At 35.5% G+C, this 26,657-nt stretch overlaps 1 protein-coding gene across 1 annotated transcript in view; it reads right to left on the bottom strand.

Annotated features, from left to right (window-relative positions):
* Positions 1-2,795: 2,795 nt before the first annotated feature.
* Positions 2,796-26,657, bottom strand: part of LOC144436890 (protein Spindly-A-like) — a 32,554-nt gene continuing 8,692 nt past the window's right edge. The window contains exons 8-11 of the mRNA XM_078125755.1: positions 21,021-21,161; positions 20,223-20,338; positions 15,642-15,829; positions 2,796-4,511 (exon numbers count right to left, since the gene is read on the bottom strand). Coding sequence (XP_077981881.1) covers positions 4,024-4,511; positions 15,642-15,829; positions 20,223-20,338; positions 21,021-21,161 — 933 coding nt within the window. The 3' untranslated portion in view covers positions 2,796-4,023. The remainder of the gene's footprint in view (positions 4,512-15,641; positions 15,830-20,222; positions 20,339-21,020; positions 21,162-26,657) is intronic.

Here is a 26,657-nt window from a genome sequence, read left to right on the forward strand (position 1 = left end):
ACGTAATGATGGTGCTAATAACTGGAAATAATTTCTCATGAACTGGCCACGTTTTAAATATAGGCAATTGGAAAAGACGACCAGCGTCTACAAATATATACAACAATATTTGTTCGTCTTGGCATAGACGTCACTTATAGATATTTATTACCAACTAATCTATAATAATAATAAGTGAAATACTTTGAAATATAATAACAACGCAATCTGTCTTGGATCAACAATACACTTACACCCCTGAGATTTATAATTATTAAAACAACCTGTCTGTCGTAAAATTTCCACTCGCAAAATACAGATGTATAAACGAAAATGATGTTTACTTTTTTTTTTTCAACAGAGAATGACCAACGTTGTGTTTACTCACGTACTACACTACAACATAAATGAACACGACTTAATAGACACAAAGGCCAAATTCAAAACCTATGGCCAACGAAGCAAAGGCTTTGGGACGACCCTCGGGAAAAGGTTAATATGTGCCAAGGGGAAAACGTCGGTTACATTTCTTGTTGCTTTTTGGTAATAAACCCAAATAACTGAACAATGTACACAGTATTTAGAACTGATATAAAATGGATTATTTCTTACTAGTTGTAGAACTCGTCATACTTGTAACAATTCATGTTTTTTTTTGAATAGCGAATTGAGATTAAACCAAGGTTAGTAGGCATCAATTTGCTGATAAGGGGTGACATCGGGTTGTGCAGACATCAAATATTCTATAATCTTTAGAAATTGATGTTTATTTTCACCAATAAATATAGTTTAATATATCGATAGTAGTCTCAGCGTAAACTAACACTCGTTCTATTCACTGTGAAAAGTTATCTGTAATAATTTATTTAACATTTACAAAAGTCCACACAAGTGACGAACACCTATATAAACGTGGACCCCCAAAACAAATGGACATAGAAATAAAAGATAACCGGCAAAAACAACAGATACAATACAAGGTAATGGAAACACCTACATTAGATGACACTTTGTACAATGACAAACTGACACCCATGTACAGGGATTTTGTACAATGACAAACTGACACCCAGGTACAGGGATTTTGTACAATGACAAACTGAAACCTAGGTACAGGGATTTTTATGATCAAACTAGTTCACGAGTACCTCATTGTTGTTTTTTAATGACTGAAATATCAAATGACAAGGAGTTTCAAATAGAATAAATTCTGTTAGAACTTAGAAGTAGAATATCTAAAATTATCAGTTTTAAAATGTAAATAAACACATTTTAGATTTTTTGTGGCACGTGTGTCTCAAGATCAAAACAGTGCGCACTGCGAACGGGGTTAGGGAGGGTTGTGGTTGGTACAGAATAGTCACTGCCTTCTGATCTCTCAATTTGGTATATTGAAATGAAAGCTTAGTTGTACGAGATAAGAAAGCGCCAGAAAGCATCATTACCTGGTTAACGAACTCAGTATATACGCTTTGTAGACATTTAGTTCGTGTAACTGTATATCATAACTTACGTAGGTGAGTAGAGTATGTTGCCTCGTTACACATACAGCTGTCTTTACCAACGTGGCGTCGTACTTGTAAAATGAATTCACTACAAATAATAGAACGTTGCTTTCCTCCCTCGTTGGTACGGTGACGACGATTCAATACTTTGGAAACATAGACGAACTGTCCATGGCAAATGACACAGTATTACGGTTATCAAACGTATTACTTTAGGTACATGGAACGGCTTTATGTAAATATTACTATCTTTGGGACATATTTCTTGAAAAGCGATAGTGGGTGTGAAACTGAGTTTTAGCACAAAAAAGTCCTCTGTGGAATCTTACCTGTATTGTCCCACCTACTTGCCAGAGAATCATACATCGCCAAGTGATCGTCACAGTGCCCCGTATTAATAAAATAGTGCCAATGGCATTGTAGGACAACTGTACAATTTTAAAAAAACTTGTTTATCCACCTGCTGATCCATGCTAGGTATAGGTGTTCATTTGCTGAATGATTATCCAGTTGCCTATCCAGCCCTGTTGTTATCTTTGCAATATACGCGATCATTTGGCTGTTGTTATGGTCGTTGTCATGTTGCTAGACATATTTTTTGAATGTTCATTAATTTGTCTATGAATAGGTCATGTTATCTTTGTGATATACATCATCATATGGCTATTGCTATGGGCGTGGTAGAACTATACATATTTTCAGTGTAAAGATCTTCCTAATACTGTTCTTGGTTCAGTCAAAGAAAACACAAGTGATCTAAGGGGCCTTGTCACTACAAGTCAAAAGATGAGGAGTGACAAAACCCTTATGTCATTAATAATTCTCCAACTTAACGAAGAAAATTAGTTGGGAGTAATACAATTATAATTCCACACGCATATTTTATGACAAAATTTGAGAAAACAATGTTGATTTTTAAGTTCGACAAATGAAGTAGACACACATTGATGTGACATAGAATAAACAGGGTATATGTCCCATATTTTTAGTTCAAACATATATATGGCTTGACTTGCTTGAGGTATAATTTTCTCAATTCTGTTTGGAAAACAATCCTGGTTGAAGTGTTGGCGTCAGAGGAAACTAATAACTTGTAATTTCATTCAGAGTGAATTTTCAAGAATCATTTGGCAGGTACAATGTTTCATCAACATTATTTTATTCTCCCAAACTCATTGACATACAATCACACAACCGATATTACTGAATACAAGTCTTTGTCAAATAATTAGTATTGTTCTGTATTATATATACATAGCTAAAATTTACCTGTGTATGTTGGTAAATAGATATATGAGAAGTGTCTCTGAAAATTGAAAAATACACCACAGTTTGTCAAATATGCTTGTCCCTACAAGGTGATGTAAAGGACAGTGATGCCATTATTTGTTATATTTTAGATTTTGATATGGCAGTGTTGTAGTCTTTATAGTTAAGAATGCAGTGATCATTTGTGATTTGCAACCCTGGCAGTGTGTGAAATGCACAAGAAATGGACAATAATGGTGAAAATATGAAACAAACAGAAATGAGAAAATTTAGTGAAAATGTTATTTCACTGTCACACTTGTTCCTAAATTAGAAATTCTGGCACTAACCTAAAATAGATTTACAACAAAATAACTGACATAGAGTATAGCCATGGACTGCATACTAATGTAATAAATCTACTGGTCAATCCACTGCATCATGTATACACATTGGGGGAAAATTTGTAAACTGGTATAACTACTACTCAAATAGAAAATGTCAACATATACACATATCAACACATTTGCCTGATGGTATGGAAAATTCTAAACAGACACAATTTTTTGCGTTATGGGTGTTGATAAGGTATAATAAAAAAATTGTGTGGTTCCGGTTACGCTCAATTTTACGATAGGTGGGGTGGGTAGATTTTTTACTTTATTTTGTTATATTTTTTGTGTGTGTGTGTCATTCCGGTTTTCTATTGTTTTCCAAATGGTCTCTGTGTTATTATTTCTTCCTATCCGATGTACAGCCATTACAAATTAGAAGAACAGTTTTATATTGTCTTTTTAAGTTGATATCAGTTTCTGTATCCACTATTTCTTGTGAGACTTCACAATTTTTGCCATTTTATTATTTTTTTCTATACATAAAAAAAATGTTAGGGTCGGCAGTGAAAAGCTAGGTGGGGTTGGGTAACTGGAACCAAACAATTATTTTTTTTAGGCTTAAGTAGAGCTTAGGTCTGTCATATCATCATATCGGTTTTCAACACCAAAATGTTTATATAGTATTTGAAAACTAAAATGTTCATGAGATTTCGTTCTGATTACTTTCGAGTTCTCAAATCACACCAATAAAGCTTCCTTTATTGTGTATTTTGTGCTTAAAGGCCCAGGTTTCAATTCCATGTTCTTATACCAATGCTATACATCACTGAAGTCATATGAATTAGACAGGATCATTATGTTTGTTAATATACTAGTAGCTGTGAGCAGACAACTATCTTGTCACCACCAAGTTTTAACCCCGATATAACATATCGCCTTTTACAGTATTGGATGACCTATTGTTGCTTGCATTCATTTTTGACAACAGCATCTTTACTATGTATAACTTTCTGGTAGCGTTTACCTCGTCTCTTGGCAGTCCTGGTATCTTTTCCATCTTCATGGATATTTTGTTGACTTTCACTACCTGATTCATTTAACACTGACACTGTAGTGTTCATTCTGACTCGTTTTTTATCTTTCCAAGTGCTCTCATCAACACCTTCTTTGTTTTGGCTCTCATCTCCATGGCAACATTCATCTCTATCAATCTCCACAGCAGCAGAGTCAGTCCCCATCTCTTCTCCTTTCTCATCTCTCTGTTGACAATCTGTATCTACTTCATTTTCATCCATCTCAGTGACTCTGTCTCCCATTTTACCCTTTGTTTCTGACTCTTCATCTTCATGTTTCTCGTCTTTTTCTGAAGAAGACCCTGCCATTTTACTTCTGATTGGTATCTTTTCCACATTCCCACGAAGGATTGATTGTTTACTTTGATCTTCTGAAATTGGTAACACAATGAAATTGATCAACTAGATCAAAAGAATACTAAAATACAATCAACCTAATGGTCGCAATAGCTATGCTGTATAGTTTAGTTTTGAGAACAAAATATCATTACAGGAGTATTGCTGACATGTCCATTTCTGTGGGTTTTATTTTTGCATTTTTATTTACACCCCTGTTGCATTTAGTTTTTCACCTCTGTTACATTTCTATATTTTCACCCCTGTTCTGTTGCATTATGAAATTTTCACCCCTGCTGCATTTCCAGTTTTTCACCGGTTACATTTCTAGCTTTTCATCCCTGTTACATTACTAGCTTTTCACCCCTGTTGCATTTCTAGTTTCATCCCTGTTTGCATTAAATAGTGTTTCACTCCCCTGTGTTTGTGCATAGACCCTCCACCAACTTGGTGGCGGGTCTATGGTTTGTGGTACACCTCTCATACATTGTATATGCATTTGTTTGTGATTACATAAGTGTCACCACAACAAGGTTTGCCGTCAAGTATATTGATATAATTTGACCAAAGTGACCGAATCTCAGCCTGGACAATAGATATGACACACAAAACTATGATGATCAAAACAGACAGTCACATCAGGTGTGTACATCCTTCAAAGTGACAACTAATTAGCTAATTTTCTATTTGAGTTGTCATGGTTACAGTAAGAAGCATAAAGCACAAACATCTAGACTATGGAAATCAGACATACCCCCCCCCCCCCTGACCTTGTACATGTACATATTTTCTTTGTGTAAGTTAGAAGGATTAACCTGCAATAAAACAGCCCAATGGTCATACAGTCTATAAATATATAGCATTACTGTTAATAAACCTTTATGGTGGGTACCAGGATTGACTTGAAATTTATATTTTAAAGTATATTTGAGAGTTAAATTAGAAAGCAGAGAGAAGAGTGGTGACATGCATTGTGAATAATTGTGCAGGATAGAGAATATTAAAAGTAACAATTGCACTAAAACGTATTTATCATCATGTTTATATGTCCTTGTAATAGTGTGTACAGCTACAAACAACATTTTGCCGATATGTCACTTATAAACTGAACTGAATTAAACTGCACTGCACTCCTACTCCTAACTACCTCCTCTATGCTAGCTATGGTTACAGCTATTGAACAACAAGGTCAACTTGTTCTCAAACACACCTCCAGTAATACATATCATTATGAATGTTATCTTTTTAAGATGCTCATAGGTGGTGAAATTCTATTTAAAATGCACCTATGTGGTGAATTCTATTTAAAATGCACCCAGGTGGTGAAATTCTATTTAAAATGTACCTAGGTGGTGAAATTCTATTTAGTATGCACCTATGTGGTGAAATTATATTTAAAATGCACCTAGGTGGTGAAATTCTATTTAGAATGCACCTAGGTGGTCAAATTCTATTTAGAATGCACCCAGGTGGTCAAATTCTATTTAGAATGCACCTAGGTGGTCAAATTCTATTTAGAGTGCACCTAGGTGGTCAAATTCTATTTAAGATAATGAGAATTTGAAAGGTGGGTAGAAACAACACATGTTCTCATTTGTCCTGTGTGTATCCCTATAGCCAGCATAGTCTAACAAAGCATACATATGCTGGTAGTATGGTTCTATCCTACAATACTCCACAGACAGTGAAACATACTGACAACAACATGGCCATTAAACAATAAACATGAACTATTTTATAGTAGACACTAAGACAGAGATTGCTCATAATGAGATGAGTTGATCATTCACAGGTTTAGTGCCAGTTATTGATTGAAAAACTTGTAATCAACATGGCACACACACACACACACAGACACACACACACACACACAGACACATACATACACACAGACACACACACGCACACATACATACATACACACACATACATACATACACACAGACACACACACACACACATACACACACATACATACATACACACATACATACATACATACACACAGACAGACACACACACACATACATACACACAGACACACACACACACAGACAGACAGACAGACAGACAGACACACACACACACACAGACACACACACAGACACACACACACACAGACACAAACACAAACACACACACAGACACAGATAGACATAACTACAGACATACAAATGGATACACATATAAACGCACACACACACACAATTTGTCAATTATACCATGCCTTGTCATCCCAAATGTCTGAGCCTTTTCTTGTTTCTTTTGGTCAACAGAACAGCTTTTACATATTTCAATGAACCTAACAATTTTGAACACAATTAAAGTGTCGGTAATTTTGACATAAAATGTAATCATTCATGAGACATACCATGAAATAATGAGGTGATTGTGTGATGTGACTGCAAAGTGTATGATCTGACTTGTGCCTTCATATGGAATAATTTAGTAAGCACTCCTATATGTAGGTCTATCTAGGCAAGTCAAATCTACTACATGTATGTTGTCTATATGTACGTCTATCTAGGTGAGTCAAAACTATTATGTTGTCTATATGTAGGTCTATCTAGGTGAGTCAAAACTATTATGTTGTCTATATGTAGGTCTATCTAGGTGAGTCAATATGTTGTCTATATGTAGGTCTATCTAGGCAAGTCAAAACTACTATGTTGTCTATATGTAGGTCTATCTAGGTGAGTCAAAACTACTATGTTGTCTATATGTAGGTCTATCTAGGTGAGTCAATATGTTGTCTATATGTAGGTCTATCTAGGCAAGTCAAAACTACTATGTTGTCTATATGTAGGTCTATCTAGGCAAGTTAAAACTATTATGTTGTCTATATGTAGGTCTATCTAGGCAAGTCAAAACTATTATGTTGTCTATATGTAGGTCTATCTAGGTGAGTCAAAACTATTATGTTGTCTGTATGTAGGTCTATCTAGGTGAGTCAAAACTACTATGTTGTCTATATGTAGGTCTATCTAGGTGAGTGAAAACTATTATGTTATCTATATGTAGGTCTATCTAGGTGAGTCAAAACTACTATGTTGTCTATATGTAGGTCTATCTAGGTGAGTCAAAACTATTATGTTGTCTATATGTAGGTCTATCTAGGCAAGTCAATATGTTGTCTATATGTAGGTCTATCTAGGCAAGTTAAAACTATTATGTTATCTATATGTAGGTCTATCTAGGTGAGTCAAAACTACTATGTTGTCTATATGTAGGTCTATCTAGGTGAGTCAAAACTATTATGTTGTCTATATGTAGGTCTATCTAGGCAAGTCAAAACTATTATGTTGTCTATATGTAGGTCTATCTAGACAAGTCAAAACTACTATGTTGTCTATATGTAGGTCTATCTAGGCAAGTCAAAACTATTATGTTGTCTATATGTAGGTCTATCTAGACAAGTCAAAACTACTATGTTGTCTATATGTAGGTCTATCTAGGCAAGTCAAAACTATTATGTTGTCTATATGTAGGTCTATCTAGGTGAGTCAAAACTATTATGTTGTCTATATGTAGGTCTATCTAGGCAAGTCAAAACTACTATGTTGTCTATATGTAGGTCTATCTAGGTGAGTCAATATGTTGTCTATATGTAGGTCTATCTAGGCAAGTTAAAACTATTATGTTGTCTATATGTAGGTCTATCTAGGTGAGTCAAAACTATTATGTTGTCTATATGTAGGTCTATCTAGGTGAGTCAAAACTACTATGTTGTCTATATGTAGGTCTATCTCGGTGAGTCAAAACTACTATGTTGTCTATATGTAGGTCTATCTAGGCAAGTCAAAACTATTATGTTGTCTATATGTAGGTCTATCTAGGCAAGTCAATATGTTGTCTATATGTAGGTCTATCTAGGCAAGTCAAAACTACTATGTTGTCTATATGTAGGTCTATCTAGGTGAGTCAAAACTATTATGTTGTCTATATGTAGGTCTATCTAGGCAAGTCAAAACTATTATGTTGTCTATATGTAGGTCTATCTAGGTGAGTCAAAACCACTATGTTGTCTATATGTAGGTCTATCTAGGTTAGTCAAAACTATTATGTTGTCTATATGTAGGTCTATCTAGACAAGTCAAAACTATTATGTTGTCTATATGTAGGTCTATCTAGGCAAGTCAAAACTATTATGTTGTCTATATGTAGGTCTATCTAGACAAGTCAAAACTACTGTGTTGTCTATATGTAGGTCTATCTAGGCAAGTCGAAACTACTATGTTGTCTATATGTAGGTCTATCTATAGGCAAGTCAAAACTACTATGTTGTCTATATGTAGGTCTATCTAGGCAAGTCAAAACTACTATGTTGTCTATATGTAGGTCTATCTAGGTGAGTCAAAACTATTATGTTGTATATATGTAGGTCTATCTAGGTGAGTCAAAACTACTATGTTGTCTGTATGTAGGTCTATCTAGACAAGTCAAAACTACTATGTTGTCTATATGTAGGTCTATCTAGACAAGTCAAAACTACTATGTTGTCTATATGTAGGTCTATCTAGGTGAGTCAAAACTATTATGTTGCCTATATGTAGGTCTATCTAGGTGAGTCAAAACTATTATGTTGTCTATATGTAGGTCTATCTAGGTGAGTCAAAACTACTATGTTGTCTATATGTAGGTCTATCTAGGTGAGTCAATATGTTGTCTATATGTAGGTCTATCTAGGCAAGTCAAAACTACTATGTTGTCTATATGTAGGTCTATCTAGGTGAGTCAATATGTTGTCTATATGTGGGTCTATCTAGGCAAGTCAATATGTTGTCTATATGTAGGTCTATCTAGGCAAGTCAAAACTATTATGTTGTCTATATGTAGGTCTATCTAGGTGAGTCAAAACTATTATGTTGTCTATATGTAGGTCTATCTAGGTGAGTCAAAACTACTATGTTGTCTATATGTAGGTCTATCTAGGTGAGTCAAAACTACTATGTTGTCTATATGTAGGTCTATCTAGGCAAGTCAATATGTTGTCTATATGTAGGTCTATCTAGGTGAGTCAAAACTATTATGTTGTCTATATGTAGGTCTATCTAGGCAAGTCAAAACTATTATGTTGTCTATATGTAGGTCTATCTAGGCAAGTCAAAACTATTATGTTGTCTATATGTAGGTCTATCTAGGTGAGTCAAAACTACTATGTTGTCTATATGTAGGTCTATCTAGGTGAGTCAAAACTACTATGTTGCCAACATTGCCATAAACGAACTTTGAATTAAATATAGCTTTATTATCGATACCTCAACAAGTTTTCAGTCATTTTATTCATAAATATTAGCAATTTTATAGTATTTCTTCCAAATTCCTGCTGCTAGAAGACTTGACCTCTATGACCTGTAACTGTTATATATCTACGCATGTGCAACAGTTTAGCTCTTGCGACTCACCAAGCAACTAGTTGCTTTGTGTACGCGCTCCGCCACAGTTGCTAGCTTCATGAGTTGCATCGTGTAACTGGGCCTTACACATTGTACTTTTACTGACAGTACATCGACACAGAAAATGTACTGGTATACAGCATGGAGTGTCACTTTACATGTGTATGTATCTATTCTTGTGTCAGCTACCCATCAATATAATCTCATATTGCTGTGGTGAAAATTTCCAGGCTTTACGCACAATATACTTTGATGTCGTGACGGATGGGTGGTGACCACATGGCCTTTCTGGATGATTTATTGTTCTGTTCGCCTATTCATATCTGGTGCTAGATGGCCATGGAAAGAATAACAATATCTCCTTGTAGGCTGCAGATTGGATTTCATTTTTTTTGTCATTAATAAATTTTGGATGGTACCAGTGGATTTTTCGGATAGTTCTGTTTTGTAGTGACCCAAATAAATTAGACATGTGTGTCACAAACTATCAATTACTGTACGCTATGCTTTGTGGTCAGTTTATTTTTGTCGTGGTTTAGGATTTCAATAGGCTAGCAAGTAAATGTTGATTTTTTGTTTTCATTATTTAAAAAACTACCTTTGTTGTATGAAATATCACATTATTGGTGTTTTTTTGAAGGGTAGGGAATAGAAAGTGTTAATATTCACAATAAAACAACAAACATAAAAAAATGTGGCCAAAAAACTCAAAGTTAAAATTTGGGGTTATTTGTAATTACACTCAATGAAAAAGGTATAGTTAGTTTTATAGTTTTGTCCAGTGTTAAAAGTAGCATAGTTTCCCCATTGATACATTGTATTATACTTTGGGTTGGGAACGTCAGTCAAATTACTGTGAAACTCAGGTAGAGTTCACCTACTTTGATACTGACCTTAGCAAACCACTATCATTCATAGAATATCCAAGACCTGTACTAGTTGCAACCTGTCATCAAGTAACCAAAGATGTATCCACTAAAAATTGGTCAATTACTTAAAAAGACATTGTATCTGTTAATTAGTGGTCAAGATTATCTGTACGTAATGTAGTGGTAAGTTTAAATCTTGAGCAAAAACTTGGTTTTGAATTTGTCACTATGTTAAAACGACTAGTGTAACTGGAGTATTATTTTCGATCAGACAACCACAATAACCACTGAAAATTGTTAAAACATTCGTAAATAGAAATAGTACAAGTTAATCAGAGGTCAACATCCATACACAGTACAGAAACAAGTTGTAATTGTGGTCGCCGTTGAGGGTGATGATTTTTGGGTGTGGATCCAAAAATCAATTTGATTTGATTTATCATGTACAAAGCTACAAAAAAATACATTTATCCACAGGTGATGCAATACAGTTCAAGGTGTAAAATATGACGAGTAAGTTACTGTACCTAACACAACATTTAAAGGTTGCAACTAGTGCAGCTTAAAGGTTGTTTTGCTGGGGTGGAGTGGGGTGGAGTGGGTTGGGGTGGAGTGGGGAGGGGTGGGTTGGGGTGGAGTGGGGTGGGGTGGAGTGGAGTGGGTTGGAGCAGAGTGGGGTGGGTAGTGGTGGGGTGGGGTGGAGTGGAGTGGAGTGGAGTGGAGTGGGTTGGAGCGGAGTGGGGTGGGGTGGAGTGGGGTGGGTTGGGGTGGAATGGGGTGAAGTGGGTTGGGGTGGAGTGGTGTGGAGTGGGTTGGGGTGGAGTTTGGTTTCATTTTTACTAATTTGTACATCTCAAAACTCAATGTCAACTCAAATTTTAAACTTGACTGTAATGACAATGGGAACAGTTGTTCACATCTCACAGATTCAGTATATATACTTTGCAGTGCAAAATATCAAATCTAGTGCACTACAAGTTTACAATTTGTAAATGTTTACATTTTGACTGTATACATAGATACTTATGTTATTCCTACTGTATATTTTTTAGTTTTTAGCATTCATTTCCTGAAATTTCTGTTATGAGAGATCAACTTTTCTTGTATCCTGCTTTCCAGGCACATAAACTGAGTATAGACAGTGGTCTGGTAATATGATTCAGTAAAAAGATCTCACATAACTAACTTCCCCAAAGAAAAATTATTTCAAATTTAACTTTAAGTTAACCCTAGACTACCTATTAGCCCAAACCCAGAAAAAAAGGTGAAGAAAGTACTGTAAAATCTACTGGTGTGTGCCATCCATGGATATGTATTACTAGTTATCACTACGGTCCCCTCAAAGACTGCATACACTGATGTAAAATTTACCAGATGGTTTTCTTCTCTGTTACTATGATATTAAAAACTTCACAAATTTGTGTCAGAATAGATTCTCCTTGAACTTTGAGTTATATTAATAAGTGTCCATCTGGTACGTGATCATTTTAAGCATTTTATAACTCTAAAACGGCATGATTTTCACTTCACAAAGTAGGATGGGTGTCTCTCAATTAAAAAAACTTTAAAGGGCCACTTCGGATTAGGATTAAAGAGGTAGGTGTGAAAAAAACACAGTTGTTTGGTAGAGTTGTAGAAAAAGTTGGGTCAGAACAAATGAATGATATCATGTAATCCTTATATTAAAGACAACACTAAGACGTAAGAGTGTTTTAACAAAATATTTGAACAATTGTGAGAAAAAATTGTCTTTAGTATGACAAGGTACGTGAGAGACATGACAATTTGGGTATCTAACAGAACAAATACGATTGATCCGATTGCATTTTTCTAAGGCAAGGAGATCCAAAAATCTCAGCAAAAACAATGTACTGGTGGAGCTATTGTCCTTGGATTCATAATTTATCTATGTGACCCTGAGGGACTTGAAAATTTGGTGATTTAACAGACCCTATCAAAGAGGCCGATTTTTACTACACTGAGGGCCACAAAACACAAATACCCCCATTTTATACTGGTTTATAGTATTACTTCCCACAAATAGAAACAGTCTGGTAGTGTTTTATAGCGTTACATCTCACCATAAGCCAGACGTTTGTGACTGTTGTTTATGGCTAACATGTAAGGGCTCTGTATGTGGAAGCAGACCTATATCCTGTCATTCAACTCCTATGACCATGTCATTGCTGACCTCCACAAAACAGCTGACCATGAACTTTAGAACAGCTTTTAAACTCTGTCCTGGTTACCTTCAATGGAATAGAATAAGGTGACCTTGCTGAAGAGATTTCAAGATGTCATAATTGTGTTCAAATCAGTCAATATTTGATGAGCATTCAATACTTGGTATAAGAATCACACAATTGAACTTTGACACTTCACAGGTTTCAACTTTCAAAATATCATAATTCAGGGGTGAACAAATCATTTTGTGAACTGGTGGTCCCCGGACCAGTGCCTTAAAAAATCCAGTGGTCCTGCTGAAAGAATTAATGGTACAACGTAAAATTTGTGCAGGTCCGCCCAAAAAAATCGCTAGTCCCGGACCCAGGACCAGTGGATTTGTTCACCCCTGTAATTTCTACATTTTCAAAATATGACAATGAATTATTGTTTTCACTTCCATAGTGGAGTTTGGCTCTGAATATGCTATCATTTGGAACAAAAACTTGGTTGAATGTTTGCTCTGAATGTTTGTCCATAATCTATGACCCAGAGACTTGTTATTGGCTTTCAAGTCTAGAAAGCTTCCATTAAATGATTTGAAAACTAATGGCGAGTATCTAGACTACATCATCTATGGTAGCTAGAAATCTTGAATACTTCTCAGTAAGATTATGCTAAATTTTTGTCCATTTAAGATAACCAGGACAAGTTTATCAGTGTGATGTTGAAAACCAATGATTTTCTAGACTACATCATCTATGACAGCTAGCTTTGACTAGTAAATTTTATATGAATTGAATTTTACAAAAAATTAATTTTGAATCAAAATACTTTCCTAATGAGAATATCCTAGCCTTCATTTTTGTTTGTACATGTGTATAGATGGTAAATGGGTTATATTTTCTAAATCTATCAGAGTTCCTATGCCATTTACAAATGTAACCAGGGTTCAGAGTTCCTATGTCATTTACAAATGTAACCAGGGTTCAGAGCTCCTATGCCATTTATAAATGTAACCAGGGTTCAGAGTTCCTATGCCATTTATAAATGTAACCAGGGTTTAGAGTTCCTATGCCATTTACATTATGGTATGAAATTATGGAAACTACACAGGTGTTACTTTAGCCATTTACTTTCCTCCTCCTCCTGTTACTAAAACTGAAACCAGAAAAAAACACTGGACTTGGATGTTCTTTCTATTACTGTTAGTTTTACTCATATGACTGAAAGACTCTTTGATTGTGTTTGCAAAATGACAAACTTTTCTTATTGTTCACATGATTGACAACGGTGTGCTACTGGGTCAAATTAATTGTTCACAAAGTAGGTGGTTGGGGGCGCTGTTCAAAACAAGTCTCCACACCTGTGTGAGTTTAAATTTGAAAAGCACTGAAAATTTTTTTTTTTAGAATTGATACTTACCCAAGGGTAAATGGAAAGGTACCTTAACAAACATTACAGTTGCAGCCCCCCCCCCCTTTTTTTGTTGTTGACATATTGTGTTAGTTAAGATTTGTAATTTGATTTAATCTGAGGTGATGTTATGTAGTGAGACAACATCAAATAAATCTCTAAGCTTGACTAATTTTCTTCTACACTGAATTCTAAGGTATTCCATTGTAAAAAGTACCCTTTACTGAAAAAGGACAAATAGAAAACCTACCAACAATCAAAAAGTCCAAATACCATTATTTCGTTACTACAAAAGCCCCTTGTGGTTGGGGTGGGGTGGGGGGTGGTGGGGGGTGGAAAGAAGAGAACAGTTGTTTGACCATACACCCCCTTGTACATTTAAATATAAAGGATTTACAAAATCTAACCTAGTGGAGTGGTGAAGTACATTTACTAATCAGGAAATATTCCCAGTCTACTTTGACCAACTGAAGATATTAGTCCTAACAATGTGAACATCACTTTTAATAGATAGTTTCCTATCACAAGTAAATGTGTATTATTATCTAACCCTATGGGTATACAAGTTGTACATGATGTTTGTTTATATGTTATTTGTATAGTGTTAAATCTCTAGATGTCTGATCTAGTCACAGTGTAAGTGTTCATGACATATTTGCATAAATTTAATTTTTGTACATGTCAATGAATTTGAAATATTAAGAATATCAAAATAAACAAATGATGATAATCTTTTTAAAAGCCCTAGATAACCTACCTACAGGATGTTTTCTTTTAGCTGAAATTGTATAACCTATGACCTGTATTGCTGCATCTGGAATTATCTTTTTCATAATTATATTTTGTTTGACCTTATTAGTAATCAAAGACAGTTAAAATGCAAGCATCCCCACAATTAATGGAATATTCCAGATCATCAAATTTTATTTTTTGTACACAGATGTCAAGCCAGTATTCCTAGATTGACCAATAGCACCAGTGTTATGTCAAGTAGATCAACAATAATGCATCAGAATGTATTAACAGAATACAACTTGTCTAGTATAGGGGAGGTGTATAGGCAATGATACTATAACCTACACAGGTGAACACATGCAACAGAGCTGGATAAGCAAAACTAATGTTTTTTTCTCAATTTACTGGTTTCCAAAAATATGATATCATATTCTATTTATAGCTATGATCAGAGTCCTTGTCATATTTCTACTTATTGGTATAGATATTATGTTTTATTAGTTGGAATAAAATTAATATATTCCATTATAAAATAAAAATAACTCTGAAAACTATAAAATTACAGACTGAAGTGTGAGATACATACCACTTTCACCATACTTAGTTCTGAGTTCTTCCAACTTGAGATGAATTCTCATATTCTCAGCCCTATTCTTTTCATTGCTACTTTCACTCTCATGCAGTTTCTTTTCTGTCTTCCAGAGTTGATCACTTTCAGCTATACGTAACAATCTCTGTGTTTGTAATTCCTCTTTCAACTCACAAAGCTCCTTCCTGTAATCAAAAATGACAAAGAAAAAATGAATTTGTTAAAGAAAGCTGCATGTACAACTGAATAGTTCCTAAATCATCTAAATTTGTTCATACCAGTTTTATAAGTACACACAATCAAAATACACAAACATGAATTCTTATAATTAGTCTTGTACTTTTAATGTATTTATTTCAAAAGTTTTATTTACAGCTAAGTTTTATAGAAAAGTATTAAATTCTATGAAAATACTGACCTAATTGTGAGGGTGACCTTTTTTATTTTTAAGATCCTTTACATATTGTAACACCTTAAAAATGATGGATAGGTCGAGAAGTTGAAAAAAAATGAAAAAAAAAGAAGTATGTATTTTTACAAATTAGTGATGTTTTCATTTTTATAATCATACTTTAAACCGCCTACATGCCTTAGAAATGACAATTAAAGTCAGAAGGAAAGTATGAAATATTTACAAAGATACCAAATTATAAATACTAATTACCATTCAGATACAACTTGTGGTGTTTCTATCTCATCATCACTAACATTTTATTAAAGTTTTTTGTACCATTTAAAAAAATTCATTGAATAAAAGTAACATAGTGTGAAGGCTCAGGAAACAACGACTGAGTCTGAAAGCTCCGGAAACAACGACTGGGCTCCGGAAAGAACGACTGAGTCTGAAAGCTCCGGAAACAACGACTGAGTCTTTCAGGCTTAAACTAGTGTTGGTTGGGTTATGTGAAACATTAGAATGTAACTAAATAGGGCCACCCTAACAGTTACTATACACAGTGATATCAACACATAATAAAAACATCTCTAGTACTCACTTTGTTTTCCCTTTTTACATGGAATGTTACTTCAAATACACTAAATGAAATCTGGGCAAAGCGTAATTGCCGACAAAAAGAAGGAAACCTGGTAGAATCTGTAGCACTCATTACGGCTTGATTCTGTCTGACAGAAAGTATCTGTACATGTGTTTGTTTCATCACAACATATATACTTGTATTATATTATATGTGGGTACAGTGAGGCTGTATATAGTACACACCCATTCATCAATGCAGATGTAATGTTCTATAGAGATCTTATTTTAACACTTCATTACAAATCCTACAAATTCACCATGTTTTTTTTTTACCTTCTGTAAGGATGGTTATGTTTAAAATACTTTGGTTTGTCTGTCTGTGTGCATGTGTCCATTTGTGAACACAATTTCTCAATATCCTATGTAGAAATAAAACTCTAAAGGCTTTTCCCTTACTTAAGGCATTTAGTTTACATCTGGATACATATTCTATATACATTAGTAAAATTCTTTTCTACGCAACCAACCAACAGACAGACAGACCTCAACTTTGTGGGGGGGGGGAGAGAGAGAGAGAGAGAAAGAGAGAGAGAGAGAGAGGAGAGAGAGAGAGAGAGAGAGAGAGAGAGAGAGAGAGAGAGAGAGAGAGAGAGAGAGAGAGAGAGAGAGAGAGAGAGAGAGAGAGAGAGAGAGAGAGAGAGAGAGAGAGAGAGAGAGAGAGAGAGAGAGAGAGAGAGAGAGAGAAAATATAACTAACAAAAAAAAGAAAGGAAAAACAGTGGTTAATAACCTCTACATGATATCAATAGTGGTGTCATGAAATAAAGAATTTTCAGAAGAGGTGTCAGAGCTGAAAATAAGATGTATGTGAAATTGAATACAGCTGAGGGAGCCTTGAATACTTGACTTGGGTCATGTAATGTATGTACAACCAAGAAGACCTTAAATACTTGTGGTTATGTTAGACCATCAGTGTAAAATGTTACAGTATATATAGTGCATGTAGACTTTGACAGTTACATTGCTTTATGCAGTAGAGTGATAACAATGTCAATGACCCTACATACATATATCATTATTAATTACTATCATCTATGTATCTAGTTCCATGACTGCTAACTTACAAATATGTCAAGAATTTATCTCTCTACGCTCCAAAAATCCTAACTATGTCTTTGTTTTAACTTCTGTATGTTAGAGAATAGTTGGACCAAGTCTCTCATAAAATAGCCTACAGTCCAGTTGTATGGGGATTTTTAGCTTTCACCTTTCCCCTACCCTGCCTAGCATTTTGCTAATAGTTGTGTATTCAAACCTAAACTTATATTGCAATTACTCTCAGCAATGATTGATTATGGTAATCATGTTTAAATTTTACTTCTCAACACTCAAACTTTGTTCCAATCACATGGTGACACTATTGACGTCAGCTCACAGTGGGACAAATGAAAAAAAAACAATAAGAATTTGCACCTTTCTGCCCGAAAACTAATCAAATAAACCACTAACTTAACACTATATTTCTTTGTGTGCACTACTATATAAGATTTTTTATTGTTCAGCACCTATATTTTTTATAATAGAAAATCACTAAATGTTAAATGTTAAAAAGACCACTAGTGAAATACTAGGCAGTAGGGTAAAGGCGAGAGCCAAATATGCCTATACGACTACTGGACTTTAGAGTACTCCCACATGACTGGCCTCTCTGAGAACTATTAAAGAAAACAGTTTTAGAAGTAAACCGATACATACTGATTTAGAAGTGATGAGATATCATCCTATATTCCATATTGATATGTGTTTTCATTTGGATCATACATCAGCAGATAGAAGATATCACAGACATTTAAAAAAAAAGACTATTTGTAAAAAAGTTATTTACAAATTACTTGACTCCAAATTCAAGATGTCATGCTTTACTGATAGTAGTTGCAACAGAAAAATTTATTTCAATGAGAATTTCTGGAAAACTTGCAGAAACAGAGGACAAAATCATCTCTTATCCTTTTTTAGTTTTGAGTAAATGACCTTCCTCTGTGATAAAACAACACAGAACATAGTTCAAAACTTCCATACATTGTAATTAGAACACTTCACTTGTCACTTGTATAATTACCACCACCATTCTTAGCTGTCACTTTGATGAACTCAGCAAATAATTCAATGATATCATTTTGTATTTTGTATTTGAGTCATTGATATGATAATTTGGATGACAGCTGACAGAGCTTACTTAGTAACTACTGTAATGTAGGATGTGGTATAGTTATAACACAAATGGCAGTCTACATCTTACGTCGATGTTTTAGAGACAAATTTGTAAATGTTTGGACAGTCAGTTTTAGTTCTTGAATATAGTCATGTACATTTGTACAGAATATTTATATGTATGTATGTATGTATGTATGTATGTATGTATGTGTGTATGTATGTATGTATGTATGTATGCATGTATGTATGTATGTATGTATGCATGTATGTATGTATGTATGTATGTATGTATGTAAGTGTATGTACATATGTATGTATGTATGTATGTATGTATGTATGTATGTATGTATGTATGTATGTATGTATGTATGTATGTATGTATGTATGCATGTATGTATGTATGTATGTATGTAAGTGTATGTACATATGTATGTATGTATGTATGTATGTATGTATGTATGTATGTATGTATGTATGTATGTGTGTGTGTGTGTATGTATGTATGTATGTATGTATGTATGTATGTATGTATGTATGTATGTATGTATGTATGTATGTATGTATGTATGTGTGTGTGTGTATGTATGTATGTAAGTGTATGTACGTGTGTATGTACGTACGTACGTACTTACATACATACGTACGTACGTACGTATGTATGTATGTATGTATGTATGTATGTATGTATGTGTGTGTATGTATGTATGTATGTATGTATGTATGTATGTAAGTGTATGTACATATGTATGTATGTACGTATGTATGTATGTATGTATGTATGTGTGTGTGTATGTATGTATGTATGTATGTGTGTGTGTGTATGTATGTATGTATGTATGTGTATGTATGTATGTATGTATGTATGTATGTATGTGTGTGTATGTATGTATGTATGTGTGTGTGTATGTATGTGTGTATGTGTGTGTATGTATGTATGTATGTATGTATGTATGTATGTGTGTATGTATGTATGTATGTATGTATGTGTGTGTGTATGTATGTATGTATGTATGTATGTATGTATGTATGTGTGTGTATGTATGTATGTATGTATGTAAGTGTATGTACATATGTATGTACGTACGTACGTACGTATGTATGTATGTATGTATGTATGTATGTATGTATGTGTGTGTGTGTGTATGTATGTATGTATGTATGTGTGTGTGTGTATGTATGTATGTATGTATGTGTGTGTATGTATGTATGTATGTATGTATGTATGTGTGTGTGTGTGTGTGTGTGTGTATGTATGTATGTATGTATGTATGTATGTATGTATGTATGTATGTATGTATGTATGTATGTATGTATGTATGTGTGTGTGTTTTGTCATATTTATTTATTTATTTATTTATTTATTTATTTATTGTTATATATGTACTCACTTTGTTGACTGAAGCTGTTGTTGAAGAAAGTGAACAAATTTCTTAGTATCACAGGGTGTTTTGTCTGACATCTCCTTCTGAAATTCTTCCATTTGTCTGGTCATTGAAACATCAGTCTTGTTAGTAAAAACACAAAAAATAAAAATAAATTTAAATAATTCTCATTTCACTCAATTCAGTGATTCAATATTGAAAGCTGCAGATGAGTCTGACTACTGCTTTGGAGATGCTTCCATTTGATTGGTCATTGAAGTACCATCTCTATAGCCATGGTTCCTTGTGTAAATACAAATGACCGTTAATCAAGGCAGACAGAGAGAATAATAGGTTGAGGATTGGTTTGGTTTGGATACTCACAATTAATACAACCCTTGTTGTATCAAAACATTCTCATTGTGACTACCAAGCATCAGGTGTATTGGTAATCTCATTGTTAAAATGATCTAACAAAATACGACATCATTTGGAGAGTTATTTTTCATCATTTGAGAGTTAATGTTTAGACTTGACACACTGTAGGAATGTATTGACTAGTCAATTTGTGGCCTTGATACACTACACTGTAGGAATGTTTTAACACAAGGTTCTTATCAACTGTCAATTTCTGAAAAATACTATGAGGACATTCCTTTTTTGCAGCTCAGTTAATTTTCACTATAAAAGGAGGGACAATTTCAACTATGGAACTTCTTTGTAATTGTGCACAATGTAAATGACATGTAATGTAAATTACTCAGTAAGACTCCAAAGTCTACTAAAATGTCTAACCTGGCAATTTTTTCTTTATTTATGTCTTACCTGTAGGTGCGTCAAGTTCTGCAATTTCTCTGACAATAGCTTGACTTGTCCTTTACTCTGTGACAACGCAGTTTCAAGTCGTTGGATCTGGGCATGATCAGCTTGGTAGCTACTCATCTGTAGTAATGCAGCAATCTGACCCTGTATGTGTATGCGTGTGTAGGGAAATGGAGGAGCTCAGTTTAATGCTATAGTGAATGTGATGGTTTTAAGTGAAAATTCAACATTAAAACACAAAGTATCATACAATATTTTTATGAAATAACACTGAAACATGTAATGGGTATGTTGACTGGCATAGACTAAAACTTAAAAGCTAATTGCTTGTTTTGTTTTCGTTAAAGTAGGTACGATTTCAAATAATGAAATTTAAATCTTAGGTATAGTGACATACAGTTAGGTAAACAGAAAGACAGACATACTAGCAGGTGGACAAGTAAACAGACTGGCAGACATACAGACTGATGGGCACATTGACTGGCAGTCAAACACATGAAAACAGACAGGTAGGCAGCCAGAGAGACAGACAAACAGACAGGCCAACAGACTGACAGACAGACCAACTTACAGACACAAAGTGTAAACAGACAACAAACAGAGAGAGAGACAGAGATAGATAAATAGACAGGTCAACAGACAAATAGGTCAATTTACAGACACAAAGAGTGAATAGACAACAGACCGGCATGGAGATAGACAACAGACAGGCATGGAGATAGACAACAGACAGACATGGAGATAGACAACAGGCAGGCATGGAGATAGACAACAGACAGGCATAGAGATAGACAACAGACAGGCATAGAGATAGACAACAGACCGGCATGGAGATAGACAACAGACAGGCATAGAGATAGACAACAGACAGGCATAGAGATAGACAACAGACAGGCATGGAGATAGACAACAGACAGACATGGAGATAGACAACAGACAGGCATGGAGATAGACAACAGACAGGAATGGAGATAGACAACAGACAGACATGGAGATAGACAACAGACAGGCACTGAGATAGACAACAGACAGACACTGAGATAGACAACAGACAGACACTGAGATAGACAACAGACAGGCATGGAGATAGACAATAGACAGGCATGGAGATAGACAACAGACAGGCATGGAGATAGACAACAGACAGGCATGGAGATAGACAACAGACAGGCATGGAGATAGACAACAGACAGGCATGGAGATAGACAAAAGACAGGCATGGAGATAGACAACAGACAGGCATAGAGATAGACAACAGACAGGCATAGAGATAGACAACAGACAGGCATGGAGATAGACAACAGACAGGCATAGAGATAGACAACAGACAGGCATAGAGATAGACAACAGACAGGCATAGAGATAGACAACAGACAGGCATGGAGATAGACAAAAGACAGGCATGGAGATAGACAACAGACAGGCATAGAGATAGACAACAGACAGGCATAGAGATAGACAACAGACAGGCATGGAGATAGACAACAGACAGGCATAGAGATAGACAACAGACAGGCATAGAGATAGACAACAGACAGGCATGGAGATAGACAACAGACAGGGATGGAGATAGACAACAGACAGGCATGGAGATAGACAACAGACAGGCATGGAGATAGACAACAGACAGGCATGGAGATAGACAACAGACAGGCATAGAGATAGACAACAGACAGGCATAGAGATAGACAACAGACAGGCATGGAGATAGACAACAGACAGGCATAGAGATAGACAACAGACAGGCATGGAGATAGACAACAGACAGGCATGGAGATAGACAACAGACAGGCATAGAGATAGACAACAGACAGGCATAGAGATAGACAACAGACAGGCATAGAGATAGACAACAGACAGGCATGGAGATAGACAACAGACAGGCATAGAGATAGACAACAGACAGGCATGGAGATAGACAACAGACAGGCATGGAGATAGACAACAGACAGGCATAGAGATAGACAACAGACAGGCATGGAGATAGACAACAGACAGGCATGTAGATAGACAACAGACAGGCATAGAGATAGACAATAGACAGGAATGGAGATAGACAACAGACAGGCATGGAGATAGACAACAGACAGGCATGGAGATAGACAACAGACAGGCATGGAGATAGACAATAGACAGGCATGGAGATAGACAACAGACAGGAATGGAGATAGACAACAGACAGGCATAGAGATAGACAACAGACAGACATGGAGATAGACAACAGACAGGCATGGAGATAGACAACAGACAGGCATAGAGATAGACAACAGACAGGCATGGAGATAGACAACAGACAGGCATGGAGATAGACAACAGACAGGCATGGAGATAGACAACAGGCAGGCATGGAGATAGACAACAGACAGGCATAGAGATAGACAACAGACAGGCATGGAGATAGACAACAGACAGACATGGAGATAGACAACAGACAGACATGGAGATAGACAAAGAGACAGACCAACAGACTGATCAACATACAGACACAAGAAATAAACAGACAGATGGATATACATAATTGATGTAGAGACAAACAAAAACAAAGCACCACCTCAGGGTGAATGTTTCTAACCATCTAGTGTAAAATTATGACTCATTCATTAATTCTCAGTAAATGTGTGTGAAACATTGCAATAGTGAACTTCATCTCAAGGCAGGAGACACTGTAAAATTGTATATTATACTTTCAAGTATTAAACTATAAAACACAGAACTGAGTCCTCTATGCACCACTGTCAGTAAATCACAGAATTGGGTTCTCTCCGCACCACTATCAGCTTATCAATGTCTTTGATTACCACACTACTATAATAACAAAGCTATACCCATAATGAATACACACACATGCTAATGTCAAGACAGTTAAAATTTTCAATAAAAGTTTTTATGATGGCAGGCTTGGTGGATGTGTGCTAGGGAGTTTTACAGTGACGGCATGGATATCAAAGTTTAACGATCACAATGTTGGAAAATGAAACCTGTTGCCTTAATGGCAATGACGGTAATCTGTTGATGGGAAAATACTTGAGAAGATGTTATTTCATCATTATTCAGTAATACTATCATTTTGCCTCGGAAGAGACACAGATCACCCACGTTGCTGACATATAGATATGAAGCAAACATATCATAATTAATATCAGTACTGATATGTTTTACATTACTGGTTGGCAAGAAACCAGCGGATAGATAAACAGATGAAAATAAAAATACCATCTGTGGTAGTAGGAATTCAGTCTCCAATGATGGAGTAGAAATGTATATGACGATTTCATCTAAGTTTATGAGGGCTGTAACGGAATCATCGGACCACGATTTCATCGCCACTGTTTTCACACGGGTCTTCTATTGTACATATCAATGTAAACATTTTGAAAAGGATATTTGTTCTGATATCAGATATTTGGGTAAACTTGAAAGTTGGTTCATTCTCCTTACTTTCACTCAGCTGGTATTGTCAATATCGTCATGGAAATTGATCACTGTATATCATGACATAGTGTATATGAAATAGACAGTGCAGGAAATAACTATAACACAGTACAGCCACCACTGTGTATATGGACTTCTTTTCTCTCTTGAAAGTGACTTATCATAGATTTTCTGTTTTTGTTTACAATGTTCCACAACACAAAAAGTGACACTCAAAAAGGCCATGATGTAATTAGTTTGGAATTTACTCTGAATAGATTAGTAATCTTGTTGATTTACATATATTAAGAGTATCAATAATTAAAGAAAGCATCAATGAATATAAAAATGGAACAGCAATTAAGCTCAGTTAGTATAAGTAAATGAAATCTACTGCCCCCCCCCCCTCCACCCCCACCAACTAACTATTTAAAGAAGATTCTCCAACAATATCATGGTATGAAGTATGGAAATCTGTGTAAATTTTAAACCCCCCCCCCCCCCCCCCCTATTATTATGTAAACATTCCATAAAGGCAAGGCTGATTTGACCCTGGTTTCATTTCTTTATGCTTGGGGTAACTGGGAAAGTCATGGTCATCATTCAACTCTGCACTGTGTGACCTCTCCAACAGAGTTAGGACAATTGGCAAATCAGTCTTAAAATAGGCCTGCTGTACACTGGGACAAGGTATTCTGGGAAATAAATAACACTTGCCAAAACAATACTGAGACAATTAGGAGCGCCTAGCTTTGTTACAGTGTGACCAGTTCTGTTTGTACCAAACTCTGAGTCCAGTCATACAGTGACCAGTTCTGTTTGTACCAAACTTTGAGTCCGGTCATACAGTGACCAGCTCTGTTTGTACCAGACTCACAGTCCAGTCATAGTGTGACCAGTTCTGTTTGTACCAGACTCACAGTCCGGTCATAGAGTGACCAGTTCTGTTTGTACCAAACTTTGAGTCCGGTCATGGTGTGACCAGCTCTGTTTGTACCAAACTTTGAGTCCGGTCATGGTGTGATCAGCTCTGTTTGTACCAAACTTTGAGTCCGGTCATGGTGTGACCAGTTCTGTTTGTACCAGACTCACAGTCCAGTCATACAGTGACCAGTTCTGTTTGTACCAGACTCACAGTCCGGTCATAGAGTGACCAGTTCTGTTTGTACCAGACTCACAGTCCAGTCATACAGTGACCAGTTCTATTTGTACCAGACTCACAGTCCGGTCATAGAGTGACCAGTTCTGTTTGTACCAGACTCACAGTCCGGTCATACAGTGACCAGCTCTGTTTGTACCAAACTTTGAGTCCAGTCATAGTGTGACCAGTTCTGTTTGTACCAAACTCACAGTCCGGTCATAGAGTGACCAGCTCTGTTTATACCAAACTTTGAGTCTAATCATTCACAAATGTATAAAAAGCGGATTACATGTAAACAGGAAAAGGATTGATTAGTGTGTTATTGACAAGAAAAGAAAAGTATGCATCATATGTAACTGTGTGATTGATGGCTAGATAGTGACAAGAAAAGAAAAGTATGCATCATGTAACTGTGTGATTGATGGCTGGATAGTGATCACACATTGTTATACACAGCTAAGTCTTACAACATACCGGATTACATTGGGGCATGAAATATGAAACCACTGATCACAAAATAACTATTTTGTATCTTGACATTACTGAGGCTTGTCTGTACAAATCTGTATAATTTACTATTAAAGTTAAGCTGGATTTGTTCTGTTTAAAACAAATTATGTTATTTATTCTAGTACTGAGTATCAAGTTACAGTGTTAGGACAACTCAATACTCATGTCACATTATTTCCATTCTCTTTTGTTGAAATCAAATGTAATGGAAAGAAAATTGGAAAAGTGATTTCGATGCAGATATTAGCTGAGATTTATTTTTACTGATATTGAGTTGATTATTTTCAAATGTGACTTTCTCAGATGCATTGACTCTCTCTCTCTCTCTCTCTCTCTCTCTCTCTCTCTCTCTCTCTCTCTCTCTCTCTCTCTCTCTCCTCTCTCTCTCTGAGTGACAATGACAGACACAGAGGATGAGAAAAATAGACACACAGAGAAGATGTATGAGAGAGGCAGTAACATACTATGGAGAGAGACAGCAATATGTTAGAGAGGCACACATTCTTGGAATGTTACCATTGTCACTATCATAATAGTAACCTTTTAGGAGTATGATGACCAAGCTTCTAGCGCTGACA

The sequence above is a fragment of the Glandiceps talaboti genome, chromosome 1, assembly GCF_964340395.1.
Source record: "Glandiceps talaboti chromosome 1, keGlaTala1.1, whole genome shotgun sequence".
NCBI classification, from domain to species: Eukaryota; Metazoa; Hemichordata; class Enteropneusta; family Spengelidae; genus Glandiceps; species Glandiceps talaboti.